This window comes from Macrosteles quadrilineatus, unplaced genomic scaffold (assembly GCF_028750875.1).
Source record: "Macrosteles quadrilineatus isolate MER2022 unplaced genomic scaffold, UCM_ALF_1.0 Scaffold_1__1_contigs__length_201487025, whole genome shotgun sequence".
In the NCBI taxonomy this organism is placed as follows: domain Eukaryota; kingdom Metazoa; phylum Arthropoda; class Insecta; order Hemiptera; family Cicadellidae; genus Macrosteles; species Macrosteles quadrilineatus.
The window spans coordinates 32638438-32654363 of record NW_026542594.1 but is presented as its reverse complement, the minus strand read 5'-3'; the positions used below and the strand labels follow the sequence as shown (position 1 = coordinate 32654363).

The window sequence follows — 15926 nt, the reverse complement described above, 5'->3', positions numbered from 1 at the left end:
TTCTTATTGTTGTTATTAGTAAATGAACCTAATATTGAAAAATATTCTTTTCAAGTCAGCACAACACCAACTCCCAAATATAAGAGCCCCCATAACTATTTTCTGAACTCCTGAACATATTAGTAATAAGCCTATATTAATTACTAGCATAGTACCCAAATTTCTTACGTTGTTGGCGTATAAGTATAAAATGCTTATTGCAGTTATAAAAGGTATTTTCATCGATTCGGTAAATCCCGAATAGGTAAATATAATAACAGTAAAAGCAAAGTTGGACAGGGTGAATTAAGATTTATTGTTTACATCTTAAATTTACATGTTTGCTTTAACACTACAGTTAAAAGATCCGAGAGGGCTACGTACAGTTCCTAATCATGTACTTTTCACTGCTTACGCTTCTTCAAAGCTTTAATTCCAAAATATCCATGTCATTATTTCATTATCTAAATCATCGTATAACATCATAGTAGCCACTAGTAATCTCTCCCGTGAAGTTATGTTACGCACCAACCGTGTGTATTGTACGCAGTCTAGGAAACCACTCACGGCAGCTGCGTTTTGGGACCTGGATAAAAGACGCAGCGCATCTAAACCGCTGCGCATCTATTACGCGTCTAGGAAACCACAGCCTAAAAACATCATAGTGAGGTGAAAAATTTGTTACGCATACTTTTACATTACCATGAATTAATTATATGCATACAGAAAAACCGGAGTCATACTTATTGCGTATTTTAATGTAAACTAGTGGCTTGTAGGGACATAGTCCCTAAAAAGCTACGGAAAAGGAATTATTGTTGGAATATTTAAACAAACTCAGAATCAAATTATCTATATGTCAGGATAGGCCTAGATATCCCACTACAACATATCTTTTGTGCAAAAAAACAAAACAGTTTGTTGTTTGTCTTTGTTTGCTTTTGTTGATAACGTTATGTTCGAGGTTTAACTGCTAAAGGCAGCAAACATGTTTATGAATAAATATTGGTTTATTAAGGTAGCTTTGGTTTTTTGGTTAATGCTGATAACAAGGCTTCCCCGATTGAAATACAGTATTGGAAATTGTCTTCGTCAAATGAGAAAAGGCAAAAAATGGTGTGTTGATATACCCTACCCAGTTATTATTTCTAAGTCCATGCTCATTTTGTAAAGGTTTAACAAAATTATTCTTAAGTAAAGGCATCCCATTGACAGAACTTGGACCTAAATTTGTTTGTGATCAACATTAAAAAACCACTATTAGCCTAGGGTAAGTATGTGGTGTTAATCCTCCTAAAGGTGCCATTGATTTACATATTCTACCAAAAAAGGGCCTAGTCAACGTCTAATTACTAACTATTTTGCGGCTAGTTAGGGTTCCATTACCCAGTTATCGAAACTAATCACGACATAAATATTTTTGGTTCGTTTAAATACCTGTACGAACCTACTTAATCTCTATTCCCAAATTGTTTTCTAAGAGTAACCGTTGAGGTTATTCCACTTCATACAAAATATTGATTAAACACTACAATAAATCTCAAATATAAATGTTAGTAAATTTAAAAAAAAAATGGAATAAATCTTTTACATATGTTTTGAAATAAAAACAAAGAAGATCTTCTTTTAATCTTGAATCGTTTCTTAAATCTTGAAAACAATTTATTTCAACTTTGACATAACTAAAAAGTCTTGATTATTAAAGATAACGTTATCCCTTTATATAGTTGGTTTTATATAGTATACATTACATTGCAGAATTGACTGGCAAATGAGTAATAATATAATCCAAATGTAAGCTTACTTGCTAATGATAAAATCACGATCAGCTGGATTGAAGTAAACAAAAATCAGCAGTAAATGCCTTCTAATGCTATTCTTATGGAGAACATTGTCCGTTATATCTAATTTTGTGTTAAGATTTTGGGAATTTCACTATTTTTCCCGCCGTCACGGGATAAAGACCTTTAATTTGAGCCCTCTCACGTCGTTCTACGACTTCCCAGTCGCCCACAATTTTGACGCAAAGAATCGGCTTACGTAATTAATATATAGATAGAATAGATTTCTTGTATATTCCCATGAAACTGATAATTTACCCAGCACATTAAGGCCTTTATTCCAATTATCTCAGTTCGTAAACCATACATACAATGTGACGATAAAATATCAACAAAATAGAATGTAGTTTGATGTAATCCTCACGACATTTCATTTGGTCCATTGACTTTAAATCCAATAATTGTAAAAATTATTGGAGCTTTGAAAAAAACTGCATATAAAATCCTTACACTAATAAAAGACAACGTCATGAGCGCGGGAAATGAGCTACAGCGGCTAGGGCATAGCCACATGAATACAGAACGGAATGAAGGAACTAGAACGGAGAACTGGCAACAGCGCACGCGAGAAGTAGGGGGGGCGCACACACCGCTCAAGCACTACAACGCATTAGTGGCATCCTGTCCACACACTGTTGATATCTACCGATTTGTGGCATGGTGCCACAATTTAAAAACTGGAATGTTAGATGTTAAAATGGAGTGTTCATTAAAAATATCGATGCAGACATGTTTCTACCACCTTCCTTCATCCACTGGTGGCCGCAGGTTGAAAGATGCCACAATTAGGTGTTTGCGAGTATTCGGTAAAACCCCGTATGGGTGTGTGTGTGTGTGTGTATCTGTGTGTGTACACATGTGAGTGTGTTGTAAAAGAGAGCTGTAAACATTGGTGATGCTATTCAGTCAGGTGACAATTGTTTACTCCAATGACTCATAACTTTGCAGCCAACGGTATTCATTAACATGAAATATTATGTAACTATGTGCTCTCATCCTTACTGCAATAAAAAACCTTTCTCTTAATTATGTTTTTTTTTTTATCTACTACTCATAGTAGGTACCCATTTAATAACAGACAATTCACACAATTTAAGCAAACAACACATTTTAATTCAAAGGCCTGAGTAGGTATATCAATGAAACAAAATAATTTACCGGCCCTTTTTTTAGTTGACAGTTTTTGTTCCTATGTTAAGGTATTCTACAAATTATTGGTTTATATTACAGTTCCACAAAGATTGCAAATTTTGTTAATCATAGTTAGTGATGTGTTTAGTGCTATTAGTGATGTGTCGGTTCCAAAAGACCATTATCAGTTCCAACGGTTCTTGGGGAAATAACCGGAACAGAGAACTGTTGGAAAATTGTCGGTTTCTTAGGTCCAACGTTCCATCAACTACTTTACATATTTTCTTTAAAAGATTTGTTGTATATTGTTATTTAAATATTAATTACCACCCTCTAATATTTTTGGGTTAGGTCAGGCCAAAAGTTGGCTCAAAGGATGTAAACATATTTATATTTTTATTAAATTCATAAATTTCATTCAAGATCATATCTTTAAAATTCGTATTAGGCCCATTTAAAACCATTATATTAATCCGAAATAAATCAAATATTACAATTTTCGAATACAAAGAGACATGTAGAATGGAACCGACGAGTCTACAAGTATCATATTCAAGGTCCCAGGCAAGGGACGCACAACCTGACGTCTACAGTGAACTGCTGATCGAAGTGGCAGCCAATCACAGCATTGAACACCAAAGGGATCATCTATGATTGGACACTGTAGGCGGGGTTAATTAGAATCTGGAAAAAGGAAGGGACAGAAGCAGCAAGATGGAGCAGCAGGGGGTCGTCATCCGTCTTCGAGGTCCAAGATCAACCACCGAGTCATCCGCCAACGGAGACAGGGAGAGGCCTGGACATCCACGACACAGGGAATCAAGATCGTCTCATCGGTATGTTCCTAAATTCAATTAATTCCCAGGACAACAAATTTTAGAAGAAAGAAGATAAATTTAAATTATATAAAAAGGGCCTAAGTTAAATAAATGCAATTCATTCAAATTAAACCTAACATAAAATAAAATTAAAAACCTAAATAAATTGATGTTATAAATAATAAATAATAATGAATAAATAATTTCTGCTACACAAAAAAAAAACAACAATATAGCCTTAAAGGTTAAACCTGTAAAATAACGTATTTAATCCTATATATTAAAACGTGACAGTGTTTTTTTATTTCACGATTCTGAAACAACCACTTGACGGATTTTTATGATTTTTGTGTTAAAAGAAAGATAATTTTGAGAACTAGGGAATAACGAAGCCATAATTTTAGTTTAGGGTTTCAGTTTTTTAGAAATTAAGTTTTAATTTTCAAAAAGTCTAGCAGAAATCGGACGAGTTTAAGTCGTTTTAGTGGCGGTTTAACTAACAGCTGGTTTCTAACTGTCATTGAAATGTTTATGTTACATGTTGTTTGTATACAAAAATATTGATCGTCAGAGTTTTCCTTCACACTATTTTACTTTAAAATACAGTTTATTTCCTACCGTAAAAGATCTATGTTATCAGGAGATTGTGTAGTTCTGAACTAAACATTTGAAACGTATTAATCAAGTTTTGTCATAAATGCAATCCGTCTAAGTATAAGTGCTTAATCCTTTTAAGATATAAGTGGTTTACAAGTTGATAAATCTTTTTCTAGATGTTTGAATATAAGTATGACTGCATACAGTACTCATTTTATTCGTAATGAAAATGTCAGCTGGTGTAGTAGGTCTCCAGAAAACTGACCAGTAAGCTGCAGGGTGTCAGTAGAAACCAAAATCGATTCATACCATATCATAACTATCCCAGTAGTACTGTATGATTCAGAAACTTGATAAAGGGGTACATTCCAAAAGTAGACCAAAAGGCTCGGATCTCGGATGGGCTGGGCAGGCTTTGCATGGCGGAGAAATGATACTTCAACTTTTAAAAGTGTATTACAAGGAGTACTACAAGGTAGACGACCACTTGGAAGACCAAGTAATGAAAGACATCTTCAGACTGGTATCTTCCTTAGAAATGGCAGGGGATGGAAGAGAACGGGAGGCCAGGATCATTTTAGAGGTTTCAGTGGCCAAGGTGGTAAAATAAGGTACGGTAAGTGATTATGAAGGAAGTGATTATGCAGTGGAAGGTGGTATGTAGCTACTGTACTCAAAGAGAGTGTGTGTGAATCGGCCACCGAGTTGTAAACTAGCCGTTCTGAATCATATTCAGTTTTAATTGACTACTCGATTCCCGTACGTAGGACGTGCCAACAGCTCGTATAAGTAAGTTCTCATTTAGTATTTCGTTTTCAAACGTGTATTTTTGGTAGTTTGCTAAATGTAAATATTCTTTGTTCGTAAAATGTATAAATTGTATAGAAGATCCTTTGTTCTAAGTTTATGAACTGGACTTTGGCCTCTAAGGAATGTCTGTCTTAGTCACTAACAAGACTACAAGATTGCGCCACTCATCCTACACTCATCTCCATTCATACTTGGCTTAAAATACCTACTATGTATGGTCGCCATTTCATTGAACAGTATTAAACGGCAAAGAAGTAGATTTATAACTTTTATCTACATCTTATTTTTTGTAGAAAAGGGTTCAACTAACGTCAATTTGTTTTAACATTTGTATTATATTAATCACATCTGGATCTGAACTTATATTTTATCATATCCAATAAGTTTAATATCTCTTATACAATCTATATGTCTTCAATTATCATTTAATACTGGGGCCCCAAAATAATTAATTTCTTTGATTTATGTGTTATCTGAATATTTGATTCGGATATGATAAAATATATTGTGTTTTAAAGGGTTATAAATCAGACTAAATAGTGAAATAAAATTTTGTAACTCATTCATGGTGTCAGTTCAATCAGTTCCTGAGTATTCTCACATATACCAAGGGAGTATACTGAGCTTAGTAGTCATTTTGTATTCTTCACATTTAAAGTAAAAAACAAAACCCCACAAGTTTACAAGGATAAGTTTGTGCCGAAAATGATTATCGGGCCAAACTTGTGTTAGGCCTAAGTCAAGTTGAGCTGAGTGGTGCGCATATTTCCGCAGTCACGGAAATCAATTGCAAAAGATGCGTGATCAAAAATTCAGGATTTTGACACCTGCCGGTATTATGTTCACAGTTTGCCGCAATCGAAGATTTTATCACCATGAGTGAAGAAGATGTTCTTCATTTTGTCAAGACCGTTGAAGGGGTTCACCATGTTTCCCTGAACGAGGAAGATATTCTAGATTTTGCCGTGGCTATAGACAATGTTCAGACGATCTTCACTATGTTTTAACAGTCAGGTTTTTCATGCACTAACAGAGTTTAAAGAACGTTTACATAAGCAAAATAGGTACGACACTGGGTGTTAAACCCACCAAAATTTGTCTTTAACCCGTATTACACAAAAATCCATATGGAGTACAACCAAATCATATGAGTTTGGAATGCTTACCCAAAAAGTGTTTGTGTACCTCTTCTAAACCTCCTTGAAAAATGCCACAGGCATACAGAAAATCCCAATAAAGGCACAAAAATCAGGTTTTCCTCATGAAATTTAAAAATGTAGACATAATTCCTGGAGTTTTCCCAGTACAACAAATTCATGCATATCCCCCAGAATTCCCTGGATCAATAATGATTAAGTACCAGTTTTACAAGATTAGATGGTTGTTTCACCAGGTGCAATACTCCTAGTTACCTCTCAATGCCTGTCCTAGGCTCCACAGCTCGTACAGTCTGTGTCTGTCGCTGTACTAACACTACGTCTCCAGTAGAGTCCAGATCTGTGTAGTTGTCACAACCTCCCAGAGAACATTCGTACAACACACGTCCACTCTCAAGATCAACACCGTACGTTCTGCTCTCTCTTCCACCTACAACCACATGAGGATGGTTAGTAAATATACTACTTTGGTTTTTCATCTTTTAACATCTCAATTTCATTTTCAATGTCAATATAGGCTATAACTTAATATATGTTATAAAAGATCAACTAAAATTCCTTTTAGCGAATTTCCCATATAAGGGAATAAGCTATTACCGTAGTACTCATGGTAAGACCTGGACCCGGGACCAATTTTAATTTTAATTTTGAGGTCCCTAGAGGCTAAAAACACCATCCGTTTATATATATGTGTGTCCCTATATGTGTGCCCGTTAGCGCGATAACTTGAGCAAAAATGATCCGATTTTGATGAAATTTGGTACAAACGTGTAAACCTACATTTATTCGAACGAGTTCGCGAACCAGCATGATCGGACCATGGGAACGGGGGTTTATGGGGGGTTTTATGGAAACTATGGAAACTTTATGTCCAAAAAACATAAAATTTTGCAATTTCTTTCCAAACTATTTTGTAGAGCTTAAAAAAATAAATAATTTAGTACATTGAAGCGTTATAATGCGCCTAATGGTTACGGAGAAAATACAAAAAAATTGAAAATCTAAAATTCCTATGTTATTCTTATGGAGAATAAGTAAACTGTTGTCGTTTGCTTGTTTATTAACATATTTTGCCCAAATTTGGAAAATGTTTTTATTTCTTACTAACTATTAACATTTTACATAAAAAAAACACTTTTACCCTCCCTGTTGCAGCAAACCTAAGTGTACGTGTTAAACTGGTTCTATTTAAATTTAAATAGGGAATAAATGTGATATATGGAGACATTTTAGTGTAAATCCAATCAGGCAAATGGAAATTCGCTTAGTCAGCAGGTTTGCTGTGGCGGTGGTATTTTAATATCATCTATGTTAACATTCAATTTTGAGAGGTTTGTATAGAGAGTATTAATTTCTTCTTTTATCCATATTCTTTTGGCAGTTTCCAAGGTTTTCAGAGCTGCTACTGATTTTGATTTAGTTTTCAATTGAACATAATTTGGTGTAATATTTTCTTGTAGGCATTTTTTGTTAAAGTAAATGTCTTCTTTTATGTTTCTAATTTTCAGTGGTAGATACTTCATTTTGTGAACCAGATTTGGATGGTGAGCCTTTATATTTTGATAGTTTTGTTCACTTTTTAGGACTACTTCTTCAATAAATAAGTAAAATAATAAAAACCAGAAAAAATGGATATAAAGGAAGAACTACAAATCTATCTACACTCAAAAGAATACGGCAACCAAATTCTTAATATAATGCAAAAACAAAAACAAAATCCAATTCATGAAAATATCAGACAAATCAGGGAAGAATCTTATACATTCACATGTTAAAAAAATACACCTATATAACCATTTAATCAAAATTTACTATGCATTCAAAACATATGTTATTAACTATTTATTTATTTGTTTGTTTACATACTTTTATAATACTGTGATCATGGCCTTAATGCCGAAATACGTATTAGTTTAATAAAAATTTATTTCAGGGTACTCTGGTTTTTATTATTTTACTTATTTATTGAAGAAGTAGCCCTAAAAAGTGAACTAAACTAATAAATGAATATATATATATATATATATATGAATTTGAACGGATGGTGTTTTTGGCCTCTAGGGACCTCAAAAGGAAAAAAAATCGGTCCCGGGTCCAGGTCTTACCATGAGTATACTACGGTAATAGCTTATTCCCTATTTGGGAAATTCGCTAATATTCCCTATATGGGAAATTCGCTAAAAGAAGAGACTTTCATCCAGATTCAATTGAAGAATTTTCCAGTTACATAGAATCATGGAGTGAACCTATCATAAAAAAGAAAAAAACCCACAAAAAGAAAATTAATAAACTTATTGAAATTAAAAAAAACAAAAATTAACTCCGAAATTACTGATAATTATTGTTTTAAGACAAAAATAGAAAATTTGACAGATATTAATTTCAATGATGATGAATGTAAAATGCTCCAAAATTCTTTAAAATACAATGTGAACCTAGACTACAAAACACAAGAAATTGAAGATTAACTTATTGGAATCTTGATCTGTACTCTAGTTTTCTAGGAGTAGGCCGCGTAAAATGACATTTTGGCGTTACAGACAGAATGACAGAAAAGACAGACAAACAGACAGACAAAAATTGAGATAAGACTCGTTTCGGCTTTCTTAGGCAATGAAACGTAAAAATAACCAAAAACTGCATGATTCTACGCAATGTACAGACAAAACTGTAATTTGATTTAAATAGATTTATATATGAGTGCTCTTTTGCGGAATAACTCAGAGCAAAAATGATCCAATTTGGATGAAATTTGGTACAAATGTGTAAACCTACGTTTATTTGAACGAGTTCGCAAACCAGCATGGACCGGATTATGCTAATGGGGGTTTATGAGGGGGTTTTATGGGGTCAAATTGGGTTTTACTTATGTTTGACCCTAAAAACATAAATTTCCCAATTCCTATCTAAACCATTTTGTAGACCTTAAAAAATTAATAATTTAGTATATTGAAGTGATTTTGTATGCCTAATGGTTACATGAAATTCCAATAAAGTGTAAATAAAAAAATCCCATGTTACTCCAATGGAGAATAAATAAACCGTTGTAGTTAGTTGTTTTTGGATATATTCAAATTTTCAATGAAAAACACACCTCATTACAACACTTGTAACAGCAAACCTAAGTACGGTACCCATTTAAATAATGTTATTTAAATAAGAAATAAATCTGACAATAGAAATAAATAGAAATTCGCTGAGGCTGCAGGCAGGTTTGCTGTGGCTTTACCATCGATCTCTATTATTACAACTGGATCGTGCGCTGTACTGCTCAGAGATACACACGTATCGGTCCGCCGCTCTCCCCACCACGTAAGGTTGTTGCTGTCTCTCTCTTACTAATTACGTCTTATGGCGTTTCCGCGTTTGCGCTCACAAAATACGCTATATCTCTGTTCATAGTGGCTCGATTGTCAATTTGTTTACACAGTTGTAATCTGCATGAAATTGCGGAGATTATGGTATATGTTTTATATTAAAATAACTCTTTTTTTAGATTATATTAATTATAAAATCTACTAAATACGGTTTGTTATTGCCACTTTTAAATTAATTATAAAACTGTTATCAATACTAATGATTAATTAACTTAATTTAGCATACACACTCATGTTTTTAAAGTTTAATCTTATGTTTTTTATGCATTTAACGTGTAGGAGAGGACCCATGCTGAACCGCAGCTTTAAAATAAATAAATATATTATCCAAGAAAATCAAATTTATTAAAATTTTTTTTTTTTTCACCTCAATCATTGAAATTGGTCGGGTAAAAAGCCAAATGAACTTGGAAAAGAAAAACCTAATTTGTTTACAAATACAAAATACAAATACATAACCAATTGTATTTGTATTTTGTATTTGTAAACAAATTAGGTTTTTCTTTTCCAAGTTCATTTGGCTTTTTACCCAACCGATTTCAATGATTGAGGTGAAAAAAAAAAATTTAATTTAATGAATGAAATTAAAGGTATGCACGTAGATTTTTTTTGCAAAAAAAATTGTTTAATTCATTTTTGAATTCTCACATCATTTTAAGATGTATTTCACAGTCTATAATTATAATCCTATATTTTGGTTAAAGAACCTTCTGTGAAATGCCGGCTTTCACATAAGCTATTAGTTATTCAAATCGGACGAGTTTCAAGCAAATGCAAGGTGAAGAACCAACATAAAAACTATTTGCATGAGGTTTTTCTGTCCCGGTCGCTAGAAAAGTCAAGGGTCTTCAAGAGGTATTGCAGCCACCACTACTCTAATTAATAGAGAGTAGGCCCTAATGAGATAGGGAAGATAAATAATAATTTTTATGCTGAATACTTAAGGTTTATTTGAACTATTAGATGCGAATGTGTATTTGCATCAAGAGACAAACACCGAGACATGGCCTTGCCATATAAGTTATTTGCATCAAGAGACAAACACCGAGACATGGCCTTGCCATATAAGTTATTTGCATCAAGAGACAAACACCGAAACATGGCCTTGCCATATAAGTTATTTGCATCAAGAAACAAACACTGAGGCATGGCCTTGCCATATAAGTTATTTGCATCAAGAGACAAACATTGAAACATGGCCTTGCCATATAAGTTATTTCTATCAAGAAACAAACACTGAGGCATGGCCTTGCCATATAAGTTATTTGCATCAAGAGCCAAACACCGAGACATTGTTATATAAGTTAATTCATTATGTGCACTACTGCACTTTTTGCTGCTACTGCACAAGAAGGCTCTAAAATGATCATCCTAACCCACTGCCCATTGTTAGTAAGCTGAAAAAGTATAGCTTTTGTTATATTGGAAATGGCATAATAAACAAATTTATTTCATTTCATCAACAGATTGTTTTATTTAAAAAATTGTTAAAATGGAAACAAATCTATCATATCTATCAATATAAACACACAAGTACATTGTTACAATAAGTGGTTCTCGTGGATATAACACAGGCCTGTGACAAAAGGTATTTATTTAATTGTATCGTCGTAGGAGCTGGTTGGAGAACACTGAGGGCGACAGCTTCTGTAATTAGATGATCCTTGTACCTTTGGACATGGACTCGTCCTGAGGGGTATCAGTTAAAGATTGACTTGTATGACTAACTTGAGACATTTGGATGTGTGAACTATAATTTAGTTTTTCATTCAATTGAGACAAGGGTAATGGTGAAAATCCATGTGTGAAGAAGTGTTCTAATTCTTCATCCGACTGCTTCAGAACGCATAGCCTGTCAAAGAGTGTGAGGGGGTCAATAGTCACCTTTATATTGCCAACATTCACAGTATTTAACTTCAGAAGAAGAGATGCTACTTTATTCTTCCTTTTACATCTGACTTGTTCATATTTTTCTTATAAAACTCTCAACATCGCTTCCTTGTCAATATCTCTAGCCATATGACAGTTGACAGTTTCCCTCCAACAATTCCACTGCTTGAACATTATAAACATCATAACATCAGTATTAGGGAATGGAGGGGGACGATGTAACCAGTCACACAGCTTCTCTGTATTCGCTTCAACTCGAGTGACTCTTGAGGGTCTCATTTCTACATGCTACTCAGTTGTATGTGCCTTAACATTGCAGTAGGCCTACTCCTCAACCTCAGCACTTATATTCTACAGATAAATTAAATCATTCCTAGTGTCCATCGGGTGAGCACGGTGTCAGTTATACCACGGTCCCGAGTCAAACCTACATAGCTTTTCATTAAGCAAATGAGTACCTGCTCTATAGTCATGTCCGTCCAAACACCCGTCTAGAACTTTTTAGAACGCATAATGGTGAAGAACCCGTTGGTGGTAAATAGCTGGTGTTTATTGAAATCCATCTTGTTTCCTAATTTCAACATATCCTGCAGGTACAGATGCGAACACTTGGCATAAAAGAAGTAATATGTAGCATGGCAGAACGACAGCAAAGTTAAAACCTGTTTTCATTGTTTCCTCTTCATTCTTTCTATCAATTTCTCTTGATAGTATGAACATTTTAATTACAATAGATTTCTTCCATAAAAAAAACTTATAATCTGTTGTTGAAATGAAATAAATTTGTTTATATTCTTAGTTTTTATAAGATTTGACCAAATTGAATAGCTTGAATTTTAAAATAAAAGCATTTATGGAATATTTTATGAACCTTGAAGAGGCATATCTCTCAATGTGTTAGGCCAATAATCACCATTTTGGTGTTAAATTGTGAGTAATTTAATGTAGTTTTAAAGTAATAATTGTTGTTTTAATGAAAAATAATGAGGAAGTTATGCTTTAGGGTTAACGTTAGCCAAACTTTAAAAATGTTCACAATTTGGTACAGTAAACTCCCGGTTATCCGAGCCTCCGGGTAAACCGAGCGAGTCATAAAAAATATTAAATATAAATAAAGGTCCTAATATCAAGATATATACGGGAAGCCGTGATTTTTATTTGTTTAACAAGCGCGGTTGAGCAGTGGACGTCTCTACTGGCTGTTGGTAGGTCGAGTAATAGACTTATCTACTCACTGTACTGTAGCCTACTAACTGGCTGTTGCTAGGTCGAGCCGTGGATCCGTATTGCACGAGTACGCAGATAATCAATAAATTCTAAGAAGTACAGTAGCACCTGATATCTTTACTGGCTGTTGCTAGGTCGAGCATTCCACGAATTATTGTAACCCGTGTCAAATAGTTAGTTGTTCAAGTTTAAGGTTGTTAGTTTTATAAGTTTAAAAGTTTGATAAAACTGAAATAAGTTGAGAGAGTTTTATCTACAGTTTTTATATTTCCATAGTAACAATTATAAGTTCAAAACAATAACAAATGAATTATAACCAGCTGGCATTAAATATATTAATGTAATCCATGCCTTTGGCACACTCCGGGCGAAGGACAAACACTAACAATTTTTACCATGGAAATTAAAAAAATGTCCGGGTGTTATGATTTCATCACTGAGGCATATGTCTTCGGAAGAAACGTACACAAGAGGTCTTGAATTCAAAATGGCCTCAGTTTCGTAAAATACAGTTTCTAACTGTGTGTGCGTAACAATCTTTAGATGCATCAGTGAAACAATGTAACTCTAAAGTATCACCAATGATTCCAACATATCTTGGAATACATACCTCAGGAATTTTAAGTAGGTTTGATTGAATCTGCATCCATACCTTTGTAAGTTCTGAGTTCAGCTCTTCATCCCAATCAACGCCTTCAAGCCACAAGTTTTGAATGAATAACTTAGCTTTCAAAACTACAGGAGTAAATAAACCCAAAGGATCAAAAATGGAAGCTACTAGTTTCAGTGCAGTCCTCTTCGTTACAACACAAGGTTCAACTTTAACTGGTTTTACAGAGAGTGTGTCCTTGATTGTATCCCATTTTATTCCCAATACACAAACACTGTCTTCATTTTCAGTAGTAACTTTATCATCAGGAATACTTGCCATAAATAGCTTAGAATTAGAGCACCAACCCCTTAGATTCATACTAGCTTGTGAAAAAATAGTTTCACTCGTTTGGAAAAGAATAACCGCATCCAGACTGGTTTGAGTTCCAGTAATCATGTTGTCGACATAAAATGAATGTTGCAAGCGTTCAGAAACCCCAGAAAGTTGAGAGTGGAGTAAGTGATGTTGTATAGTTGCATTCAATAGAAAGGGACTAGAAATTACTCCAAATGGTACTCTGCAAAATCTATACTCTTCAACATTGTTGTCTAGTGAAAGAGAGGATGTATCCTTAAGCCACAAAAAACTAGTGACATCCCTGTCAGATTCCTGTAAATTTAATTGTAGAAATGCTTTTTCGATGTCCGCAACAATACCAACAGGATTCATACGAAATCTGAGAAGTAGACTACACAAATCTTCTAAAATTACCGGTCCACGGTACAAGCAATCGTTTAAACTGTTATTTGTCTTTTTACTCTTTGATGATGCATCATACACAATTCTTAGCTTCGTTGTGATTTTACACTCATTGATAACTGGGTGGTGTGGCATATAGTGACAAACTGTTAAGTCATCGCTAGGAGGAGCCTTTTCAATAATTCCGTTACAGAGTTGATCCTTGATTGTTTTATCGTACTCATCAAGCACACTAGATTTGTTTTTATAATGGTACAAAAGTGAGTTAAGTCTTGAAAGAGACAAATTGTAGTTTTTTGGTAAGTCAGGGGGATACTCCTTCCAAGGCTAACCAACCGAATACCTACTATTTTCAAGCTTAATAGTTTCATTGAACTGACCCAAAGCTATATCATCATCATTTTGATGAGGGCAATCACGAATCCCTATACTATCCAAACTCCATAGGTCTTTAATATGCAAATCTTGTACAAACTGTGAGTCTGGTTCCACAAAATGATTCCTTAAATTAAAAACATTTGTAGGTTGTGACATAGTTAGAAAGGACGTAGAGTAAGTGTTTGATTTTGCATCATTTGGTGATTTTTCCCTCCCACTTAAAATCTAGCCAACCTTAGATCTTATTAGATACAAACCAGAGTGTACTTCGATCTTTTCATTAGTTATAAGGTCAAAGTAGAAATCATTTCCTATTAACAAGTCAATGACTGAATCCTCATTTTGACCCTCGGCAAAAGTAAGCTATGGAAACCGAGATTGTATCTGGGAAACATCAATACTAGAGGTACTGCTTAACTTTCCCGTGATTTGGGGCACTACATTACAACTGAGATTGAAAACCTTACCATCACTTAGTATGAGTCCGGTAGTTACATTTTGTGTTTCAAAGGTTTTTGCATCTTTATTACCAAAGGTAAATACAGATAAAACTTGAGTGTTATCGCTCTTTAGTTTAAGTTTTGATGCAAGATTAGTACAGATATAAGATCTTTGACTCCCGGTATCAAACAAAACTTTAGCAGGCTCTGTCAAGCCATTGTTCGTCAAATAAACCTTAGCCGTTTGCAAAATCACATTTTCATTAACCGTAACAAGAGAAGGTTCGCTATAGACTTCGGGATTGACAGCACAATTTTCGGGAGGCTTAAAAGACTGTGAAAATCTTTTGGGACAAAGACTTCTATGATGGTTCTTCCTTTGTTTGCAATATATACAAGGTTTGCTTACCTTACAATCTTTCGAGTTGTGGCCACTCTTCAGGCAAATAAAACAGAGACCTTTAACCTTACTTTTTCTTTCTTCTAAAGTTTTGAACTTCTGGCATTGGTCGTTCCAGTGGGCGTCTTTGCAGAAAATACAGGTTGCAGTTCTGTTTTCGTTCGATGGAAGGGCCTGGGTAGTTGAAAAATTACCTTTTTCTGAGGTACGAAAGTAGTTTCCGTTTTCTGATGGTGAGATGGAAGTTTTTGTTGATCCAAAACCTAATAAAAGTTGTGACTTTTCTCTAGCTACGATTATATTTCTTACTATACTACATAATTTAGTGGCATCAAGAGTATTATCTACGTTGTTTTCCTCTACTTTTATGACTATATCCAGAGGAAGTTTCCTCATAATCAGAGAAAAAAAGAAATTCGAGTTGGTATCTTCGCCTAAGTTTTGTAGACACCTGATGTGTTTGTCAATAACATCGAATAAGTTCCTAAGTTTTCCAGTGTCGTTCGATTTTAAGGGACTTAAGTCCATCA

The 15926-nt window shown here is 34.2% G+C and overlaps 1 protein-coding gene across 1 annotated transcript in view; it reads right to left on the bottom strand.

The window, feature by feature from the left end:
* The window catches only part of LOC128982072 (eukaryotic translation initiation factor 2-alpha kinase), a 221666-nt gene that overhangs the window by 132266 nt on the left and 73474 nt on the right, over positions 1-15926 (bottom strand). The window contains exon 4 of the mRNA XM_054401116.1: positions 6589-6763. Coding sequence (XP_054257091.1) covers positions 6589-6763 — 175 coding nt within the window. The remainder of the gene's footprint in view (positions 1-6588; positions 6764-15926) is intronic.